This window comes from Rosa rugosa, chromosome 1, assembly GCF_958449725.1.
Source record: "Rosa rugosa chromosome 1, drRosRugo1.1, whole genome shotgun sequence".
In the NCBI taxonomy this organism is placed as follows: Eukaryota; Viridiplantae; Streptophyta; class Magnoliopsida; order Rosales; family Rosaceae; genus Rosa; species Rosa rugosa.
The window spans coordinates 50,843,696-50,867,004 of NC_084820.1; the positions used below are offsets into that span (position 1 = coordinate 50,843,696).

The window sequence follows — 23,309 nt, forward strand, 5'->3', positions numbered from 1 at the left end:
TTAGACCATGTATGTAAATAATGGCCATAACACTCATGCATGTACTTGTTTGACAATTGTATTTTTTTTTTTTTTGTTGACAAATTTGACAATTGTATTTGGATCCCCACGTTGCTTCCCATGTATCCCATTATTTCTTTCACGCCATAGCCACCAAGCAAACACAGCAAACAATTCTAATTCCCTTTTCCTACTAGTACTACTGGCAGCTATACATGGAACAAACAATAAAGCTTGGCTCCATCCAAGTTGTGCAAACTATTTTTAACCATGTCTGTTTCCACACCTTCTTAGTTTCAGGGCATTCCCAAAGACAATGCAGCACCGTCTCGCAAGCACTACCACATCTCCCACAATTCCCATTAGAACTGATTTTCCATTCCAACAAACACTCATTGCAAGGTATATGGCAAGCTCTCCAGGGAAAGAGCTTGACTTTGTTAGGAAGTTTAAGATTCCAAAGGATATACTCCAAACATTGCTGGAGTTCAAAGCATCTTCCCCACCACTACTGCCATTCCCAAATTCCCTATTTAAAACCTCCATTCCCAGCCAATATCATACTCAATACTTAGCTGTTTAGCAGCTAAATAAAATCAATATCCGCTATTATCATTTGAATCGATAATATGCATAGAAAGACAAATAAAACAAGAGAAATTTAAATCTATAAGAAAAACGCAAACTACATCTTTAATAAGAAATTAACCTACATGCAACTGAAAAGAAATTAATAAGCAATAGAAAATTAAGCAAGCATAGGACTTAAAATATATATGGTTAGAGTCAAAGACGATTACATAGCTTTGAGAGCATACAATATAAATTAGAGCTAATAAGAATCAACCACATCTAATATTAAGATAAATTTTAGTTAATAATATGGTTTCGGTTCGGTTCATTTTTTTAAATACTAACCGAAATTCTCACTGCAAGTATTGGTTCAGGTTCAGTTCGGTCAATTAATTTATTTTCAGTTTCAAAAAGTCCACCCATGCTAGGAACCACTCAATGTCACTGGTTTATACATATGTTTCTGTTAATTCCAAAAGCCCTTATACATTTGTATTATACTTCTAGATGTTTGTAATGGATACACCTTAATAATTAAGGACTTATTTTCACCATCATACGTACCTTTCCCTTGCTCCTCTCTAACTAATCTTAAATATTCATGTTTGATCAATCCTCTATAATATATCTACTTATATGAAATGTGTATGACAAGTCCTAAATTCACTATTTTATTAACATAAAAAAGAAATCATAACGAAAGTGGAGCTCCCATAAAAAAGTGATTCTTTGTTTTCTTCAGACAGGAGGTTGTGATCATATGTTGATTTCTTTTGCAGTTTTTGTTTTACAGACAATAGAGATAAGTATGTCGGCACCTTGTATCACTATTACTTGCTCACACTCTAAATATGAACATGTTACCCATTTGACCCTATAGAATGTAAACTTGAAAATGTAGCTTGTAAATCAACACACAAAAGAACATAAATACAACATCAATCTAATTATGTAATAAACACACAGTAACACATATATGCATATGAAGTGTTCTTTATAGGATCAACAAACCTGAAGAGGCCATTGATCTCAAGACACTGATCTTCTGCACTTCTCACTTGCTAAGCTCTCTATGGGACGAGTATGAATGTCTGTGTCAAATGAGAGTGCAGGGACCAGGCTTAAATATGATTCAGTCTAGGCTTTGACCCCCTCCCATAAAGGAAGTCATTCAATACAGAATCACTTGATTGTAGTTGTATATTATTATCAAATTGGTTTTGTTACCAATTTTATCAGATTCCATGCCTTACACTTCGATACTTAAATGGATAGGCAATCAGGAGTTAAGTCACAAGATTTCCATTGCTTATTCTGCAAGTAGATTGACAAGTTGTTAAATGCTTGATTGAACTAAAATGATAATGTCCATATTAATCTTACATAGAATACCAATTTGACCTTGGTTCGGTGAGTGGGAACTAGGTAAGACCAGACTAAGGAGCATAAAACGACAATATATAATAAACACGAGAAAAAGCATAACCTAGAGTAGAGTTGAAATGTAAAGAAACCAACATGGTAGAAGCTTTGTTTGATCCCAACAAAAAAACCTAAGAGAAAATCTTGCGAGAAAACACTAAAAACTACCAAATTAGTGGCTGCAATTTACATCTTTAACAATGAAGACTCTGTTAATCAAATACACTGCAGGGTACAAAGCCTCGGCCCAGGGATAATGGGGTATATGCTAATCAATGAATAAAGAGACACTTCCAAAAGCTGATGATTTTTGTGTTCTACCACACCATTTTGCTGTGGAGAGTGGGAACAAGAGGTCTGATGGATGATGCCATGGGGCAGACAAAAATTTTTACGGAGAAAATTTTTGGCAGAGAACTTCTAGGACTTCTTTATTAATTAACTACATGCAATTCCCAAATTCTGAAAATTCTATGATCCTAGTCTATTCAAATTCTGCAATATCCAAATACTTAATTTCCTTTGATGTACCCAAAAGTGAAAGAAAATTGGAGGTGGGTTTAGTATGTCTTTTCTCTATTCAAGATCAATTTGAGACAAAGAAACAATTGAATTCTTATTCTCAAAAAAAGAAACAATTGAATTCTTACGGTAATTTTAGAGATAAGTTATAATACTGTGATATTTATTATATATTCATTTTAAATTTACTTGAACAAAATTTACAATTTATATGAATCAAAATTACAACATGCATTGAGAACAAAGTTACCATATTCATTTACACTATTTACATATAATTGAAATAAAATTACAACATTGACAATAAATTTGTTCAAAAACTTGTAATAAGGTCGTAGGTGGTGTATTGTCATTAATATAACTAAGATTACACAAAATAGGACTCACGATATCACTTTGACAACAAATTTGTTGCCGCATTTGTAAATGTTTGTATTGCATACATGATGTATGTATTATAGAATTTTCTATGATGTTAATCAACGTTCAACGAAGGTGTATTAATTAGCACACTGGAAATGTTTTATTTGCACACTGAAGCTGAACATATTCCAAACTTTTGGCATTGATACAAGTTTATCAAAACTCAAATGAAAAATTCAACTAATGTAATACATTGGATCCGGCACCTTGAAGGTCCGGTTGCCAGCATTTGTCCCCAAGAGATCAGTCCATTGATCGCCCATGTTCCCAATTATTCTGTATCCTTTCTTCTCAAGCTTCTCTCTCTCAGATGACTTATAAAAGAGTGATGTCTTACCTGCATAAGATGAATCTCTGCAATCCAAAAAATTATAATGTCGGTCATTACAATGTAAACACAACAAAAGAAGAACAATACAACCTCAAAGGCTTTTGCTACGAGTGATTTTGTCAAGGCCATCGGGAAAATAGATGAACCTCAAGTTTACGATGCTTACTTTAGTATAGCCGTTTCCCAAGTGTGATATCCAACATTTTTTAGATTGGTTTCTGTGGCCTTTCTATAAGATTCTGGTCTTCCTGTTAAGAATGCAACCTTAATTCCAAGAGCCAATAATTTCTTGTACAACTTAAGACTCTCAGGTAAGGCTGGGGCTGTGCTTTTCGAGACCCATTCGTTGAATAAAGTGGGATTAAATACCTCCACCCTGAAATTTCAAAGATTTGGTTATAAGATGAAACAATCGTACGAGAAGACATCCTGCAAAAGAAGTGTCAAAGATATCAAATGATATGATGTGCCTATTATCCTTACCCGAATCCATGGCGAGCATAATAAGGTAGGTTGGAGAGAGTAGTCTCATCTACGTCAAAGACCCACAAGTTCTTGCCATCCTTGGTAAGATTCAGGCTCTTAGCGTAGAGATACGCCTCATAAGTAATAGCTTTCGAGTCTTTTCTGTACTGGTGGCCAAGCATGTAGTGCCCTACATAGCCTTCACAAGCCGCTGGAATAGTCTTCCACCCAATAATATTGTGGGTTTCGACGGCGAGTCTCCAGCTTAGGCACGAAACGCGGGGGACGTGGCTCCCATGGGAACCGGTTTTTGGCCGGAGGAGATGAATCTGGTGGGATACAGCACTGTCTGAAGCTTGGTTTGTTGCCACCAGTGTGGCTAGGAAGAAGAGTGGTAGTACCGGGAATGTTTTCATGATGCAGACAAAGAGAGAAAGTTTATGCTTTCTGGAAGGATAAGTTATTTTGATTCAAAAGATGGCCTGAATAAATAGAATGTGATTAATCTAAGAAAAGTGATTAGCATGCATAAACACTGATTAATTAATAAATGTTAGATTTTTGATTGAAATAAGCACGAGCAGGATTGTTACTATAGCTGTTGATTAGTATAATGCTTTTCTGTAAACTAATGGGTAGTTGGTATATATATATGTTTTTGAACCTACATTGAAAAGAAGACAAAGCATGACACACCATGCAATCACGCATGCATTGAGTAAATTTTAGATTTTTTACTCATTACTTTCAATTTAATGCATAAATCACATTTTGCAGCCATAATATTCTTAGATATATTAACCGGTTTGGACGTTAAGTTCGTGAACTTTGAATGTTTTTAGCGTTATACTGATTGACAAAATAGTTTCTATTTCTGATTTGCCTAAATTAGCTTGTTTGGAGAAAGTTTATATCCTTTATCAATGTAGTTAGTTGAATTCTTTGTTTAGAGTACGCACCATTTATGCAAGTAGACCAAACTAAATACTAACTAAAGTACAGGTCGAAGTATATATTTTGGATGAACTACTCTTCTTCTGCATTCATGATGAGACTCTTGATCCATGTATGGTAGCAGAACCGAATCCAATGCATAAGAACATATGGAAACGAAATTTTGAGAGAACACTTGAATAATAAATCTAAAAGCCATCATTGATAAAAGTTAGCAAAAGATTGGGGAGCCCAGGTGATGAGGGTGAAAAAGGGGACCCTAGCGCACGCCACAGAATAAAAAAGATTGCGTGAAAAATGGAGGACTACTTATTATATGATGTAGCTGATCTGGATTTAGATGTATTATACATACATGCTTCATTGACAAGATTTCCCAAACCCTAACTTGTTTGAGTTCCCATGATGTAGCTGAAGAAGTGAAGATAGTGCAGCATAACGATCTTTAGATATGAGAAATACGAAGCTGCTTGAGTTAATTATTCAAATGCCCCCTATAGAATAAAAATTATTCATCTTCTTAGAGAACTATGTCTATTTAAGAAGGGTTCTCCCACATATACATCTCATGCCTGTCACCCAAATCGGTGCTAATCAGTATGTAAAATTACCATTCAGCAATTCGCAATGTAAACTCGATACAAATTGATTTAACACTTTCATTGGATGAGCAAAAACCTTATGAGCTTAAAGTAAGGAGTTCAAATTTTATGTTGGAGTTTAACTTAATATTCCGATCAGTTAGCCGTGAAAGTGGCACCACTCAGCAAAAGAATTTCCATTAGAGACTATAGTCATGTCACACTAATCTTGGATGGGCTAGCCCAAGAAGCAATGGACTCTATCTTTCTCTCTTGGGCTGGACTTTGTGGGCTAGCCCAAAACGGTCTACAGCTTCCCTCCGTCGCATCGCCGCTTTCTGGGTTGGAGTTTCAGTGCTCATCTTCACTCTTAAACCCTGTAAACAAATCAAAACAAACCATTTTTGAACCCCAACATTTCTTCTTCTTCTTCTTCTTCACAACCACCATGCTTTCTCGTCTCCTCCCAAAACCCTCACATTTCTCTCTCCTAACCCGAATCTCCTCAAAATTCCACCCATGTCCCCACCCCCAAAACCCTACCTTCACCACCTTCGTCCCCAGGTTCTTCTCCGCCGGCGGCGACGGCAACAACGGCCAATCCCCGTCCGACGTCTGGAACCTTTCCAAGGAAACCGATGAGAACTTCGACCCTCTGTTCGGCGAAAGCTCCGGTGACGTCTCCGGGATAGCCGAGGCTGATTCGTGGACCAAATCGACGGGCGGCGATGAGTGGGAGACGGTGCCGGGGTTTAGGCCTTGGAGCTTGGGAGGAGAGGAAGATAAGGGCGACGATTTGTTCCAAGTCGGCGATGGCGTTCAAACTAGGACTAGTGTGGAGAGTGAGCAGGAGGATGAGGGTAAGAGGATAGAGGAGGCTAAGAGGCTTGAGAGCGAGGAGAAGGAGCTCACTGCTGTTCTTAAAGGTAACTCCTTTTGATGTTCTAGCTTGCAGTTTTAGACTATTAAGTTTGGTAAAGAATGGAGAAGTGTATAGATTTATAGAAAGACTAGGTTACCGTACTATTGGATTGATATGGGCATTGAGCAAATTGTGTGTTTTGCTTCTGAAATCTTGTTGGAAGAGACTTGAATAATGCTAATTGAGAAGTTTGTAAGTTCAGAAAAGCAATGAACTTGCCGTTTTTCTTGTGTTTATATCCTTAATGTTGATACTGAGTGATTTATATCCTTAATGTTGATACTGATTCAATATGATAATTGCAGGTCCAAATCGTGCATTTGGTGACCTTGTCGCTGCGTCTGGAATCACAGATGAAATGCTTGACAGTTTGATTGCATTGAAGGATTTTCGAGGGATAAAGGGATTACCTCCACTACATGAAATAGAAGACATTCGTTATCAGAAAAATACGAGTAAATCTTCGAGAGCTGATATAGAGCGCCAGAAACAGGAGGAAGTTGCCAAAGCAAGAGTGAGACTAGTGGACGACAAGGGAAGAGCTTATGGAACTGGAAGAAGGAAATGCAGTATAGCCCGTGTCTGGATTCAACCTGGTGATGGTAATTTCGTCATCAATGATAAACAGTTTGATGTCTATTTTCCAATGCTTGATCATCGCGCTGCAATCCTTCGACCGTTCTCTGAGACAAAAACTTTGGGCCTTTGGGACATCAATTGCACCGTTCAAGGGGGTGGTCTCTCAGGTAAATCAAAGACATTTGCATCTTATTACGACTTATATGTTATTTTGTGTTCAACTGGTGTTTCACTATTTTATCCTTGTACTTGCCGCTTATTATATTGTATGCTGATATAAATCAAATGTTTCTTGTTGCAAATAGGGTTCAACAATTAATTCTGACCTGCATTTGATAAAGAAAAATCATAATTTCCCTCTCAGGATATCTGGACTAGATGTGTATCAGAGTCTGGAATAGATGCATATCAGTCTTGCAGCCTCTTGTATTAGCTAATAATAAACTTATCATTATTTCCGATCAACTAACTATAAGTAGGTACTTTTTTTTTTTTCCAAAACAAGTTTTTGATATAAATGTTCTGTGGAAGTACTTGGGTTTAGCCCAAGTGGTGAGGGAGGGTGGGAATTGAGTTAGGATTAGACTAGGTTAGGGTTTTGATCCCCTCCAATATAACCAAATTTTGAAAATGTGTGTGTGTTATAACAGTTTTATTTGGGGAGAATCATGACTACTTGAGGGGTGTGAGTCCTTCCTCTTGACATATTTGTTTGGGAAGGTCAACTGGCATCGGGATAATGTAGGAGTCTGGAAATAATGCCTGCTAGTCTATATTTGCATGTATATGAAACTTGATACTGATCAATATGCATACTGACTACTACTGTTGAAGTCAGAGAGACCAGCGACATCTGGGTAGCAGGAGGATCCTGCTCACCTTGTAGCAGGAAATTTTTCCTCTGCACTAATTCCATGTTACTCAATATATTGATGATTCTAAATTATCGTATAATATTAGAATCTTTTAGGGTCAAGTATCTTCTAGAATAGCTGCCGCATTTTGCATGAAACCTTGGAAGGCAAAGAAACAGCTAATATATGGTGGCATAGTTAAACAAATTGATTCTTATATAAAGATTGTTTAATTGTTTTAGTTGTCTATGTTGCATCTTTTTGATATATGAGTTGGATACAAAGATATTGCAACAACCTGTTGCAAATTCTTCCTCACACTAAAACCTTTTTCTGATTAAAAAAAAGAAGTGTTCAAGCACTCATCAAGTGTTCTTCTGTAAACATGTTTCGTCCAGGTCAAGTTGGAGCAATACGATTAGGAGTTAGCAGGGCCTTGCAAAATTGGGAACCAGACTTGCGTCCGACACTCAAAGCTTGTAAGATATCTCCCCTTCGTTTGTCTGTTTGTTATTCTTGATTTGCTCTTCCATACAACTGTCAAATGAACTTCTCATCCACAGGTTCTTCATACAAATCCATTCTTGCTTAACCAGTTCAATTGTCTTTGCAGCTGGTTTCCTGACTAGGGACCCACGTGCTGTGGAAAGGAAAAAACCAGGAAAAGCAAAAGCAAGGAAGAGCTTCCAATGGGTCAAGCGTTGATCAGTTGTTGTGAGCTTGATTTTGTGCACGACCGGTTTTGTTTGGAACTTCAATTGTGATTTACCGCAATAACTTGTTGAAATTCAGTTATATGGCCTCACTTGGCATTGATAGAGGTGTAGCTTGTAATAGACAGCAGTCTTAGAAGAATTATGAAAAGTAACATTGGTCATGTGAGTTATTCAATTTTGAAGCAAATATCTCTTGGTTTTTGATTCGGTCGTACTTCCATTTGATGTTGTACAGTAGAAGCTCCAATACACGTTTCCTTGCACTAGTTCTTTACTAGTTCATTTGAGAAACTTTCATCCGAGATACTGATATTTCTTTACTGTAGTTTATCTTCACCCTCATTGTGTTTCCTGATAGTTACTTTACCGGTTCCAAAGGGTTGAGCTTTGCGACAGCTGAAAAAGAAGTTGCACTGAAGCACAATCTATCTCACTTTTCTTAAAACTGCAAGACTCGTGTGTCTTTTAATAACTACCAGACCATCAATTAAACGTATTGTTACAACAGTATAAGCAAGTTTCTCAGGAACCCCAGTAGCGGCCACATGTTAGGCAGCAATTCAAAAATGGCTCCAAAGAAGCAAAGAATGCAAAATTGGGTACAACCACAACCTTTTCTGGCTGTACAACAAACACACTTTCATCACCTTATAGGGCTAACAACCCAACCTGTGATTGGACTCTGCCTACGAACTCTGAATTTCCTATGAGAACCACTTTGCAGTCGTTCAAGCACTGAATATGTAATCCAATCCGGCGTCAAACCCTGCTGCTTTAGTTTTGCATACAAATCCACCGCCTCGGCGGTCCTCCCACACCTCTCAAGACAATCAAGCAAGATGTTGTAGGTGACAATGTTGGGACAGCAGCCTTGAGCAAGCATCTCATCAAACAACCTGCACGCCATTTCAACCCTATCTGTCTTGCCAAAGCACTCGATTAGGGTGCTGTAGGTGACAACATCAGGGCTGAACCCTTTCTCCTGCATCTCCTTGAACCTCATGTGGGCTTCATCCACATCACCATTCTTCCCAAGGCAATTGATCAATGAATTGTAAGATACGATATCAGGTTTACAATCACTGTTCTCAAGCTGTTCGAATATTGTCATCGCCTCATCAACCTTCCCAGCCCTACCAAAGCTGGAAATCATAATGTTGTAGGTAAATATATCCGGTTCAGGGCCATCATTTTTCATCTTTTCATACACTTCATGAAGATTTGATATTTGTTTCAACCTCCCAAGCGCGGCCAACACTGTGTTATACATCATAGTGTCAGTGGATACCCCTTTCTCATGAATGCTACTCAACATATCAATGGCCTCCGCGGTTTTACCTGCCGAACACAAACTCTCTAACATTGACATGTACGCATCTCGATCCCCCTTGTCATGGAATTTCCACATGTTGCAGAACAGCCGGTGGGCTTCATCATCATGACCCAATTTGCTCAACGTCTTAACAAGATAGGCATATATAGACTTAGTCACATATCTCTTCGACATCTCCACCACCTCATCTAACCTACCAAGCTGCCCTTGCGCAACCAAAAGATTCAAAATCACACTGTAAGTAAACTCATTCGGCCTACAATCAGCTTCCACCATTTTCGCAAACACAAGGACCGCCTTATCAACCATGTTGCTCCTAGCAAGAGCCTGAATGACGGTATTATAAACAATCAAATTCAAATTGCAACCTTTGTTCAACAAGTCCTGAAAAAACGCCAGACACTCATCCCCTTTACCCAATTTCCCACTCATTCTGATCATGATTGTGTATGTAAACTCATCCGGCTCGCAATCCTTCCTCTTCATATCTTCAAACACCTTGTGTGCCTGCTCAACCTGTCAAATCACTAATCAGATAATCAGAACACTAACAAAACGCACTACAAAAACCCCGAAAATTCGGCAAACCTTTTCGTCTTTGGCAAGTGCATGCAGCAGCATATTGTAAGAGTAAATGTCCAATTTGTGACCATGGCGACGCATTTCCATGTAGGACTGGAAGGCCTTGGTGGAATTGTAGGATCGCAAGTAGGCCTGAACTAGACATTTGTATGTGTAGGAGGTCATGCTGAGGCTCCATTTCTTCACCAGGCCCATGGCGGTTTCCAGGTCGTCGGTGTTGCCGAAGAGGCCGATGAGGAGATTGACGGTGGAGATGTTGCCGCGTATGTTGGAGCGGTGCATGTCGGAGACGATCGAGCGGGCGAGGTCGAAGCGGGCGGGGGCGGCGGACTTGGAGAGGATGAGGAGGAGGCGGTTGCAGGTGAAGGCGTCGTGTTGGAATTTGGGGGAAAGGGAGGGGCAGAATCGGAAGAATTTTAAGGCGAGGTCGGGGTCGTTTAGAGACTTGAGGATCTCGGAGGCCTCGGCGGGGGTGAGGGAGAGGGAGAGCGAGGAGAGGTAGTCGGAGAGGTCGAGGAAGGGGTCCGACGTGGCGGAGCGGGATTGGTGGAGGATGATTTGAGTGGCTTTGCAGACGAGGTCGCGGCGGGGGAGAGTGTAGCCGCGGATGTCGGTGGGGAGGGGAGGTGGCGGGGTCACCTCGACGGAGAGGGTGCGGCCGGTTGGGGAGGTTGAGGTTACTTTGGCGGTGTATTTTGTGGCGTAGTGGCGGCGCGTGGGGATTGCCAGAACCAGTCTCAGGTGGCGGCGGTGTCTCATGGTGGTGGTTACTGTCAGTACATGGGTTGGGGACTGCTGAAGTGTTATGCTCAGATAGCCATGGTTGGGTCAAGTAAATATGGTGTTTTTGAGAAAGGTAACATTGCATGTATTAAGCAATTAAATAGTTACATCAGCAATAAGTACATCGAATAGTCATTGTGGTCCATTATCTACCCAAACATGAAATGCAGGAAACAAAAGCGCGTGCCTAGAGTGCGCTGCCTGATTACATTTCCTAAGGCAATATGTACACATTACTAAAGGGAAGAGGTGAAACAAAGTCTTCACCTCCTCAATTAAAGCACCGTCAAAAGACCAGTTTGGCTCCTCGTCTTTGAGATCATTGACTGCCAATAAAGCATCCATCTCTAAGATAATTTGTGAATTTTGGAAGACAGCTTGAGAGATAGTTTGAAGCCCAAGAGCTGCAACATAAAGTTTCGTAGCTTTGGCACCAAAACCTCCCATGAAGCCTTTAGACACAGCCAACATCAACTCACCATTTTCATTCCTCAAAACAGCACCTAAGCCTCTCCTTCCTGCTAAATCATCAATTGCACCATCTACATTTAATTTGAGAAAAGGAAGACAAGGCCTGGACCAATGGGATTGCACTGGAGGACCACCAAACTTTGGGAGAACAGCAGTAGTAAGAACAAAGTCAGATAAGAAAGAGTGAACCTGGGATATCTGAGTCTGTGCACTGACAAATTTATGTTGGAAGAGTTCTTCATTACGAGCCTGCCAAATCCGTCGACAAAGGACCACTGCAAAGGATAGCTCCGTCTTTGATAGCCATGATAGTTGAATTAATTTCCAAATTCTTTTGATCTTTCAAAATTATTTTCGTAAATAAAATTCAATTTTCAGAGCCAAACCCCTCTTATCTTAAATAATACTAGCCTTCCTCCACACATGCTCTGCATGTGCAAGTAAATTTTTTTTTTTTTTTTCAGAAAATATAAAAGAAAAGATAATGGAAGAAAACGGTTATTGCAGAGAGAAGTTAGTGGGAGAGAAAAGTGAGTTGTGAGATTTATTTTGTTTATTTTTATTAATAAAAATATAATTTGTAATTTTCGTAATAGCCCTTGTGATTTAATTAATTCTCAAAGTATTTTAATCTCTTAAGGTCATTTTTGTCAAAATTTTTGATTTTGGCTAACAAAGTCTCTTCTTTTAATAATAGTATAGATAGTATAAATAGTATAAATAAAAAATGTTACAAACGTTTAAGCACGATAAATGTAAAAACATAATTTATTTAAAATTATATAATCATCTGAATCATTAATCATTAGTAACGCTAGTCCCTACGGCCATCACCTAAAACAACTTAAGCATAAAGAAAATTCTTCAATACACCAACGATGCAAGTGAATCAGTAAATTTAACAAATTTCAGTTGTTGATATTTATAAACAATTTTTTTTAATAATAAAAATATATACTTTTAAGTTATCTAATTGTTCATTTTTGTTGGTGCAAGTGCACTAAATCCTATCTGGAATGTCATAAGTCAAAAGCATAACTACTAATCTAGAACATGAGTACACCACTCAAGGTGAACGTTAGAATCAAAAGCCTAACTATAAGCTGCACTATTCGTTGAACGAGAAGCATGTGCAATCGAAGTTAGAGGCAATGCACTTGACAAAACTTGAATATCAACAACTATTTTTACCCAGATTTGGGGCAACAAGAAGCACTCTAGGTGATTTCTGCCACAATAAGAAGACAGACACTGTCAGTAACAGACCCCTACTACAAGGTTAAGGTCACTTTGGTTGAAGTGAATACTGTCAGGGAGCAGAAATATTTGTGACCATAGGACTGAGAGCCAAACAAAGACCAGAATCAAACTGCACGGCTGAAACTGTATACAAGACCCATGCTGAACAACATGAATCAAAATCTCAGAATTTGAATCCAAAGTCTGGTTCACTTGAGGATCTTACAGGTCCTTTTGTTTTTGGATATTGGTCTATGCATATAAGTCACTTGTAAATCATCCCGACCTCTTCTAAGACATAAGCCCCTTCAATAATAATCACACGCAAGACGGAATTAGAAAATCTGTTGGGACACCAAACCATAAATCTCCCAATTGCAACCAATGCAGTAATTAGCTCCAACAAGAAATTCCTTGCTCTTTCGAGGCAATTAACTGCAAATCAAATACGTGAATGACCATACATCTTATTTCAAAGATAAATACATTATTACATGAACAAACCTGAATTTTTTACAGCAATTTGAGAACTTGAAAATAAAAAAGAAGAAATGAAAATGGGATTACTCAAGATTTAATTGTAGAGGATAGGTCCAGTGGTATTACTCACCACACAAAAGAAATCCCCCTTTTCCCCAAAATATCTAACGAAGACAAAATAATAATAACAATTGCCTAGGTTCTTGCTAAGTTAATGTATTCCAGGGTTAACCTCACCCATTATGGATTTCATTTTCATACTCATGACTCATGAGCACAAACTCACAAGTTCCAACCCCTGAAAGGTTTTGACAAATATTAAGATCAGAAAAGCAAGAATCTCTCCCAGAGGGAGAAAACAAAATGGAATTGCCAGAATGAATATTGATACAGGCAATGTGGATGAAATCAACTTCCCCCTCAAAATTTTATTTCAACGAGGCCGAAAAGGCCAACAACGTTTGGAAGTTATAAATAACCCATTTGATTCAAAAAATTACAGGCAGCAGCAAGCTCGATATGAAGATCCGCTCATTTTGCATGGAAGATTCTGTTAACTGAATCGTAGCTTGGGACATTTACAACTGCCATGAAAAAAAGAAAAGACAAAAGAAAAAAGGAACGATTATCTCACTATTCAATCAATTTCTAAAAATATTCAATCAATTTCTAAAAATATCAAAGACCAGACAAGCCAATTTGAAATTTACCATTCCCATATGATGCCATTGTTAGAGGTGAAGATATAATCTGTTGGGCAGCTGTAGTAATATCTTTCAAAGTCACTCCTTCTACTGTCGTTAAGAAATCCTCCACAGGTTTCCTGCCAAAGTATAACATGTAACCTTAGCACCCATGAGAACTGCTGTACTTGAGATATTAAAAGTTCTACTATACAATAAAAGTGCCACCCAAAGCCTAACAATTTCATACCACCAAAATAATGTAAAATTATTACTATTTGAGCAAGGACACACTGTATGAGGAAAGAAAAATTCCAACAAGAAATTGCCTACCTCTCGCCATATGTCAGAACTTGCCTTCCTATATCTTCTGATGCAATCATCTGCAATAAAGAGGGGAAAAAATAAACCAATGTAACCCTTGAAAAAAAGTATGATAATTATACAAAAATGTCTTGTTTTTATAGTGGTATAATCAACTGGACTAGTTACACAAAGAAAACATAAGAGAACACGAAGTCAAGACATAACAAGCATAACAAGAAATAAGCTTCTGAATGGGTGTGCAGTGTGGTTCGACAGAAGCATACTCTAGATTCTAGATTCATCAAAACTGCAGCCTTTGTGGACTCTTTAGCACGTTTAAGCTCTACATCCGAAACTGCAAGCAAGAACAAAAAGAAAGCAACCAGGCTTATATCAGAAATCTTCCACGGACAAGAATGAAAAGAAGATATATGCAAAGCAAACCTTGTCCAGGTGTGGCAATTGAAAGTAACTCTTTTGCTGCTATTTCAACTGCCTGTGATGCAAACCCAGAGCCCTACATCCAAAAATAGCAAGATGTCATAATCATTTTCCAATAATAGTTAATCTAATTAAACATCTTTACCAAGCCACCTGGCAATTATAAGCATACTATTGCATACAGCAAATTTGAAAATCCCCTCTAGACTACTTCCATGATTCTGAGCCAAATAAAAGTTCGAAATGATATTCCAACACTTTTTCCTTCTTCATAAATCATAATAGTGGCTCAATTGCTAGTTTCAACCTTTCGAAACCCCTAATTGCTCAATAGATCACATTATAGACCTATCTCCTGTCACTCCCACATGCACAGACACTACCCTGGCAGTATATCAAACAGAATGCAAGCTACAAAAATTGAGAGCCGAAGCGAGAGTCTTACAGTGCTAGCATAAATTCCAAACAATCCAGAATCATTAAAGAGGCTGTTGAATGCAGTAAAATTTTGAATCTCCTGATGATTATTCAAGACACGGAGATCTGTTGCCAAATAAAGGTAATAATCAGTATAGATAAATGTAACTTTCCAAATAAACAAGAATAATCATGCATGTGATCATACATTTGTATATTTCTATAAAAGACCCTTCTAACAGGGATCCCTTTTGATCAAATTCAAAAAGGATTGCAATGCTGGGCCACCTCACAATGTGGGCCTATCATCCAGACCATCTACGTTCTAGATCTACGATTAAAACTAATCCCTCAACAAATCAGAAAAATCTGGAATTGATTCAAAACTCAATTATCATTATGACCTTATAGTGTTAGTAGGAGACTATTCTTCTATTTATGTGATTCTAGTCAGATGACTAGATGGTGTCCAATTGGTTAATATTTTTCATAAGAAAATCTAATAATGGGAACCTAATAAATGGATGATTCAGAAATTCAGATACTTGGATTGCATTGGTGGCCCAACATGCGATCCTTTTTGGTTCTAAAAAAAAAGAGTTCATAAAAAATTATGCCATTAAAATATTTATACAATTATACATGTTTACATATATATATTCTTGAAGAATCAAGTACATCTAGCAGTTTGAGGGTTAAAATGTGCACAAAAAGCAAATACTATAATTTAAGAAACCAAGCAGTACACCTACTTAACAATAAACTAGATAACTAAGGTAGACTCACATAGCCTTGAGTGCATCCCCTTTCCAGGACCCCCGGCAGAGAAAGAGCCACCTCCTCCCATAAGCAACTGCGAAGTACAGAAAAGTTATCACCACTCATGTACAAATGACAGTTTTTATAATGGTATTTCAAAAATTAAACAAAAGATGATTCTACAGCCTTCTGTACAGGATAAATGATTGCAAAGGCACAAGATTCCCGAAAGGCGTGATGAAATGCATGAAATCTTTACAATATTCCAAGAATAAATGTGGCACCTGGAGAACAGTCAAAATGATAGCTTGCTTCTCTTGACGCCAACCACCAGGAACTTCAAAAGCAAGAGCAACATGTGCCTCATCCTGGCTCACGAGTAAAGTAGATGAGTATCAGCAAAATTGAACAACGCATGAGAAACTTTTTTTCTTTGGATAATCAAAATATGAGGAGCATACCTTTGTATCACCTTGAGTACGATACTCCCCTCCAACATATTGAGATTTTGGCTCGCCAACAAGGGGCACACTTGGTAGGTCAGAGAGAAGTGGTTCTGCAATAGATAAAAGCTCCTCATGGTCAACCCCAGATGCTGCAAGAACTATCCGAGGAGCAGTATAATTCTCCTGAAATTCCAACATCAATCATATCAGTCACAAATCTCACGTAAAAGAAGGAAAGACACAGACATTATTTAAAAACGTAAACAAGAAAGAGGTCTATGATGTATTTGAATAATCTTACAGCAACAAATTCCTCAAGGATGCTGCTATCCAATCTGTTCAGTGCGTCTTCAGAAGCCAAAAGAGGATTTCTCAAAGCTCCAGAAAAACCAGCCGAATGAATCCTCTCCAAGAGTAAGCCTTGAGGATTTTTAGAAAGGTCAGCAATTTCTGCCCGCACCTTTTCCAGCTGAATAAACATAAATTTTACTCATTAGAAAGATATAGCATGGATGAACAATTACAGAAACCCACAACAAATTGGCAAGTGCAGAGACTAACCCTACAAATGTGTTTTGAGTGCATTTGTGAACATAGAAAAAGAGTTTGGAGCAAACTTCTCTAAGAACTTATAAACTAACTTCAACGAACACAAACACGATAAAATTTGACCAAACTCAATAGCCTTCTATTATAGAACATAATCATTGGTCAAATACGTAATTATTGCTGTTCTTATTTTCAGAAATGAGAAATAGAAAAGTAAACAACTCAAACCTTCCATCAACCCAAATTTCACCTTTTAGCAAAAAATAGGCACACTGAAAACAAACTTGAATAATGAAACAGAATATTTGTCCAAAAAATCCTATAAATGGTGTATATTTGTTCCTCAGAATTCTTTTACCTCCTCTTTGACCTCCCATTCCAAGAAGGCAGGATTTCTCACAGAGTCAACAAGCAATTCCACCATCTGAGGAACATAGGTTTTAAGAGCATCGAAAGTGTATCCCATTTGTTCCCTAGAGGCACTGGCTCCAATGTTACCACCAATTGCTTCCACTTCTCTAACAATGCGCAATTGGCTCCGGTTGGTTGTACTCTTAAAGGCCAGCCTTTCTAACAAGTGTGAAGCCCCACTCGTTACTGGAGTCTCATAAATGGAACCACAATTAACATATAATCCAATGGAGGCTGCAGGACTCTGATTTACAGACAACAGATATAATAGTAGTTAAAACCAAATGAGGAAAAAAAAAATCAAACAGGATCGAACCGTATGACAGGAGTACCTAAACAAATTTGAATAGCTACAACAAAACACTCTTACATACCGGTGACTTTTCTGAAGCTATTCTGACACCATTGGAGAGCTTTGTAACCTTAGTCTTGCTCGGTTCCACGTAATCAGGTAGTGGAGGAGGGAGGTTCACACCTGCTAATGGGGTTTCCAGACGAGGAAGCGCACTGGACTTTTCCCCGGTCAGCCAGCTAAAGATACCCCCTGAGGCTGGCTTTGTAGCAGCTGCAGTTACCGACGCATACCTGGTGGTGCCCACACGGCCCTACTCAGAGAATAAACAGTACGTCATTAAACCATCATCATCAGGATGCATATGATAAAGAACAGAAATGCTCTGTATTACTAACTGCCCAAAATTGCTCCATGATTAAAATTCATTTCTTCAAAAACTCGAACAATACGTTGCACACTTCTTATGCACAACAAATTACTATAATATCCGGTAACCTATGATGCCTCCAGCAATAGAAATTAGACACAAACACACTACTACATTGAATCAAACCTAGATTTGGTTTTATCACATTTCGACAATCATAAATTAGCTATCTTATTCCTCCAATCTTCCAGCAACCAAAAACCAACTCCATTAAAAACAGGAAAGCAATCCTATTCCCGAAACTACAAACAAAATCTATCCATTACTAGAACGCAACAAAATTCGCAGTAACTAATAAATTCATATCCAGTAAAAGCTATATACACCAAGATGCATCAAAATGAAAATCGTTAAGAGTCAAAATCAGATCTTGCGGCCGCAAATTCAATCTCCGACGTGATTTACAGATTCTCGGAAAGAGAAGAGAAGGTGAGGGATTTGGAGGACTGACCTTAAGCGACCTGACTCGCGAAGCTGCAGTTCTGTACATGGTGATGGAAGATTGAAGCCCTAGAAAGTTGTTTGGTTGAAGCTTTGTGCTTTACGAGAGAGAGAGGCAGCTGCGGAAATAAGAGAGTTGCGATCGAGTATAGGACACTTGGACTTGCCCACGCAAATACTGGGCTTCCCTTATGTGATGACTTTGTAAATTTTTGGATTTGGGCTTTTGATAGCCCAAGATGAGGTAAACTGGAGGATATTGGTAAGTCCTTTAAGCTGACCTCGACAAAGAGCCCAATATATGAAAATTGGTGTTCTTTTTTCTGCTTCGATCGAGTATTGGTAAGCTTGTTCTCATTTTCATTTTTTTTGAATGCTTATAGGTCAGCCCTTTATTGATAAAAAAATGATTACATAGAAGAGACATCAGCTGCTACAGAAGCCATAAGAAAATTAGGAGTAGAAAAATAAAAGGTATCCTGCACCAAAGTATTCCCATGTGCACTCATCAGAAAAAATTTATGAATACGATGAAAACCCTATTCTCCCAAGCAGCGCCTCCTCTCGCGTTGACTCTAACCCCGCCCCCTCTTGCCGGCGAGGCGCATAGCGGCTCCGGCCGGTTCCAAATCTCAGGGCGCCTTTGCCCTTCACTTAATCTATTTTGGAAACATCTAATCCCTATCGGTTATTGTGGCGGTGGTCCTAAGGCCCTGGTACTGTGGGCTGGAGAAAGCCAGGACGGCGGTGAAAGGGGGAAACGATTCATTCACGATGGTGACCCGATTTCCTTGTCCGGGTTGCCTCCTACAATGGCTGGGATCGGTGTGCTAGTATGTGGTGGAGCCAACGGAGTTGTCGATGCCACTGATTATGGCGGAGGTGTGGATCTGGGGTCCTTGAGTTTTGACCTGATCGGACTGGAGGTCAATATGAAGGATGGAGGCGCGCCACTACGTGCTATTGCGGTGGGACTGCTGCGGTCGGCAGAGCGGGCTATCGGAGGCGAATCATGGGATCAGGTTCATAGCTGTATCTGGACACCCAGATTAGTGAGGCAAGGGTGCCGTTTTTTGGCCCCTAGTCGAGCTCAGCTTTCGTTGGCTTTGACGGGGAGGACGGCGAACTTACCGTTGATTATGGCAGTGGGCAAATCATGGCGGGGTGAATGGCCGTCGGCGACTCCGGGGGCAAGGGATAGCATGCTGGTGGTTTCTTGGGCTTCTTGGGCCGCGGGCTGTGACTGCAGCACTGCAATCAAGTTCTGGGCCGGGCTCTCTTGGGTCCAGAATGAGCAGTGGGTTTTATACCCATTTTTTTAATTAGTTTTGTTTAAACTAGCCTATTACTATGCGAGATTTGTTCATAGTTATAGGCTCACTTTAAATAAGTGAGCGATAAGTTCGAATATAGTTGGTCTATCCTATGTGCCACTGTGGCTCCTCCACGAATTCTTGTCTGGCCATTGTTATGTGTCAGCGGATGGGTATGTAATGGCCTTCTTGGCTTGAGATTATTATCAATGGAATTCCATTATTTCAAAAAAAAAAATGTGCACTCATCAGATGGGCAACCATGTTTGCCTTCCTATTAGCATAAGCTGTTGTCACATTACCCAAGTTCTCCAACATCAAGCTCAGATCTTCATACAACCGACCAAGTACAGAGGTATTGGTAGTGGAGAGCGATCCAAGTTGCCTTTGAACCTCCATAGCATCTGTTTCCAAAATAGCCGGAGTGAATCCATGTTCTGCTGCAAACTGAACTAGTTGCATGCATGCAAGCCTGCACCTCAGCATGTTCTGCTGAAATTAAGCCCCTCAGGCTACCTACTCCACCGCCCAGCATAGTCCCATTTGAATCTCTAACAACAAAACCGAAGCCTCCAGTTCTAGTTTCGTGAAGGAAAGAACCATCTACATTAATCTTACACATACCTGTCGGAGGAGCCACCCATTTTGCTACCCTGCCTCTCTGAAAGCCGTTACTCTGAGACTTGGAATTATGAAACCTAAACTCCTCAAGTTTAGACACCGACTTTATGATCACATCACAGGCCAAACTAGCCTTATCTTCCCAAGCCCGAGAATTCCTCTCTCTCCAAATGCTCCACAAACAACTAAATAACTCACCCAAATCACTTAGGGACAGTCGACTTGCACAAAAGCTCAACCAAAAGAGTAGGCTCAAATTATTCGATTAAGGATGATAGCAAACCTGTCGCAGCATACCATTTTGCTTTAGTACTTCTTGTGTGTAAGGGCAGTCCCTACAAATATGCAATGTAGATTCCTCCCCCTGACAGCACAACAAGCACGTTTGAGACTCCAACTCAACTCACTTTGAAGCTAGTCGTTCTAGAGAGGGTAAAATATTGTGGCACACTCTCCAGATAAAGATCTTGGCTGCATTAGGAATCAAGACCTTCCCCAACTTCTTCCAAAAACCTCTATTTACCATCAATTCAAACGGTCTACAACTTGGAGACGTGGAGAAAAAAAATCGATAAGCAGACTTGACTGAAAACTGACCATTACGCTCAAGTTTCCATACTAACCTATCAGAGACCATTCTCAAACTGAGAGGAATATGTAGGATTGCTTCGACCTCCCCTATAGGAAACAATCTTTTGATCAAAGCCTCATCCCAAGCACCTATAGAAGATATGAGATCACTAACCATAGTAACCTCCTCCACCGCCGGACTACTCCTCGCAGGTTTCCCCTCTGGCAATTCCGGAACCCAAGAAGCCAACCAAATGTTCACTGACGTACCACAACCCACTTGCCAATAAGCACCTTCTGTCAACAAATCCTTTGTTGAGAATATACTTCGCCAAGAGAAAGATGGAGAAAGAATGGGAAGCAGCAGTCCAGAAAGAGCCATGTGGAAAGTATTTTTCTTTATACATTCGAGCAATAAGTGAAGATGGGTTAGTAACCACCCTCCAAGCTTGTTTAGCTAACATGGCCGAATTAAAATTTGATATGCTTCTGAACCTTAGTCCACCCTCCACTTTTGGGTTACATAACGCTTTCCATGTCTTCCAATGAATCTTCTTCTTGTCAAGAGTTGAACCCCACCAAAATCTAGCACACATTTGTTCTAAATCACCACAAAAATTTTTAGTCAACTGGAACACACTCATGGCATAGGAAGGCAACGCTTGAGCAACAACCCGAATTAGAATGTCTTTCCCTGCTCCACTCAACATCTTCCATTGCTAAGCCTCAAGTTTCTTAGCCAAGTTATCCTTGATATATTGGAACGTGGTGGTCTTCTTCCTCCCTACATAAGTGGGCAGACCAAGATATTTCTCATGTGAAGCTACCACCTCCACACCCAACAACTCAGACACTTCTTCCTTCAACACCTTCGAGACATTCTTACTAAAAAAATTGAACTTTTATTAAAATTAACCAGCTGTCCGGATGCTCTTCCAAAGGTTTCTATAACATCCTGTATTTCATAGCAAGCCTCCAATGATGCTTGAGCATATAACATATTGTTGTCTTCGAATAAAAGATGATTAACAGATGGAGCAGAATCATAAACCTCTAATCCTGGAAGAAGTCTGAGCTCCTGTTTCTGCTGGAGCAAGGCAGAAAAACTTTTTGCCCCTAAGAGAAACAAGTAAGGAGACAATGGGTCACCTTGTCTCAACCCCCGACTTGGAACAACATGTCCCTGAGGCTTACCCCGAACTAGAAAAGAATATCGAACTAAATTTACACATTGCACAACCATCTCAATCCAATCATGAGCAAATCCAAAATGAAGAAGGACTTGCTTGAGAAAAGACCACTCCATTCTGTAATAGGCCTTGCTAAGATCCAACTTTAAAGCCATGAAGCCCTCGCTGCCCTCTCTCTTATTATGGACAAAACGAGCTATCTCATTGGCCACCAAGATATTGTTAGTGATCAAACGACCGGGAACAAAAGCACTTTGGAAGGGAGATATGACATGAGGCAGAATGAGCTTCAGACGATTAGCCACCACCTTAGAACAAAGCTTATAAATGACATTAGAAAGTGCAATTGGTCTCAAGTCTGATATTTTCTATGGGTTGTTAACTTTCAGAATAAGACAAATATGAGTGAAGTTAATTTGCCTTAGCAGCTGACCTGATTGCAAAAAGCTTTGTATCGCAAGAGTAACATCTTCTCCAATCACATCCCAATAATGTTGAAAAAATAAAGGTGGCATACCATCCGGGCCTAGTGACTTAGTGGGGTATATTTGAAACAAAGCACCCTTGATCTCTTCCTGACTATATGGAGCACATAACTGACTGTTCATCTCAGAAGTCACACAAGGCTATATTGCAGCAAGAGTCGTAGTTACTCCCTCATAATCTAAATCCTGAGCCATAAACATCTTAGAGGAATATGAGGTAACAATGTCTTCCATGCCTTTGTCATCCTCACACCAATTTCCTTCTTCATCATAAAGCCCCTGCAACATATTTTTACGTTGCCTATTCGATGCTTTACGATGGAAAAAATTGGTATTGCGATCCCCTTCTTTGAGCCAAGTTATTCTAGACCTTTGTCGCCAAAAAACCTCCTCCTGAGACAGTAAAACCTGGAGACGATCTAACAAGGCTTTCTTCTCAAACTGGACAACCTCTGAAATTGGAACATCCATCAGCTCCTCCATACGAGACCGGATACCGAGCATACTCAGTTGCCGGGCTCGGAAAGTTTGCTTCTGCCAACGGTCCAAGCTCAAACGAGTATGCATGATTTTTTTCGTAACATAGAACATCAGCGTTCTAGTAACATCAGTATTCCAGGCTTCCTAAACCACCCCATCACACTCAACATGCACCCAATACGCCTCAAATTTGAAACGATGGTGACGCGGGCGTTGAATTATAGGAACTATACTCGCCTGCAGCA

The 23,309-nt window shown here is 39.5% G+C and overlaps 5 protein-coding genes across 5 annotated transcripts; 1 reads left to right on the plus strand and 4 right to left on the minus strand.

Annotated features, from left to right (window-relative positions):
• Positions 1 to 2,886: 2,886 nt before the first annotated feature.
• On the minus strand, positions 2,887 to 4,179 carry LOC133740274 (stem 28 kDa glycoprotein-like). The gene is made up of 3 exons (XM_062168204.1): positions 3,755 to 4,179; positions 3,438 to 3,647; positions 2,887 to 3,294 (listed from the first exon to the last, which is right to left on the minus strand). The coding sequence occupies exons 1-3, from the start codon at positions 4,150 to 4,152 to the stop codon at positions 3,117 to 3,119; spliced, it is 786 nt and encodes a 261-aa protein (XP_062024188.1). The 5' UTR covers positions 4,153 to 4,179; the 3' UTR covers positions 2,887 to 3,116.
• Positions 4,180 to 5,606: 1,427 nt separating this feature from the next.
• Positions 5,607 to 8,544, plus strand: LOC133725311 (small ribosomal subunit protein uS9m). The gene is made up of 4 exons (XM_062152517.1): positions 5,607 to 6,197; positions 6,499 to 6,939; positions 8,025 to 8,105; positions 8,240 to 8,544. The coding sequence occupies exons 1-4, from the start codon at positions 5,720 to 5,722 to the stop codon at positions 8,329 to 8,331; spliced, it is 1,092 nt and encodes a 363-aa protein (XP_062008501.1). The 5' UTR covers positions 5,607 to 5,719; the 3' UTR covers positions 8,332 to 8,544.
• A 259-nt stretch (positions 8,545 to 8,803) lies between these two features.
• LOC133725309 (pentatricopeptide repeat-containing protein At1g51965, mitochondrial) lies at positions 8,804 to 11,121 on the minus strand. Its single transcript, XM_062152516.1, has 2 exons — positions 10,264 to 11,121; positions 8,804 to 10,191 (listed from the first exon to the last, which is right to left on the minus strand). Exons 1-2 carry the CDS (start codon positions 11,014 to 11,016, stop codon positions 8,986 to 8,988), a joined length of 1,959 nt encoding a protein of 652 aa, XP_062008500.1. The 5' UTR covers positions 11,017 to 11,121; the 3' UTR covers positions 8,804 to 8,985.
• A 51-nt stretch (positions 11,122 to 11,172) lies between these two features.
• On the minus strand, positions 11,173 to 13,471 carry LOC133730063 (uncharacterized). Its single transcript, XM_062157731.1, has 3 exons — positions 13,468 to 13,471; positions 12,845 to 12,912; positions 11,173 to 11,760 (listed from the first exon to the last, which is right to left on the minus strand). Exons 1-3 carry the CDS (start codon positions 13,469 to 13,471, stop codon positions 11,173 to 11,175), a joined length of 660 nt encoding a protein of 219 aa, XP_062013715.1.
• Positions 13,472 to 13,561: 90 nt separating this feature from the next.
• LOC133725312 (mitochondrial-processing peptidase subunit alpha) lies at positions 13,562 to 18,572 on the minus strand. Its single transcript, XM_062152518.1, has 13 exons — positions 18,416 to 18,572; positions 17,617 to 17,847; positions 17,190 to 17,486; positions 16,584 to 16,751; positions 16,298 to 16,465; positions 16,121 to 16,204; positions 15,864 to 15,930; positions 15,106 to 15,203; positions 14,664 to 14,736; positions 14,504 to 14,574; positions 14,247 to 14,296; positions 13,941 to 14,053; positions 13,562 to 13,814 (listed from the first exon to the last, which is right to left on the minus strand). The coding sequence occupies exons 1-13, from the start codon at positions 18,452 to 18,454 to the stop codon at positions 13,762 to 13,764; spliced, it is 1,512 nt and encodes a 503-aa protein (XP_062008502.1). The 5' UTR covers positions 18,455 to 18,572; the 3' UTR covers positions 13,562 to 13,761.
• Between the last annotated feature and the right edge of the window lie 4,737 nt (positions 18,573 to 23,309).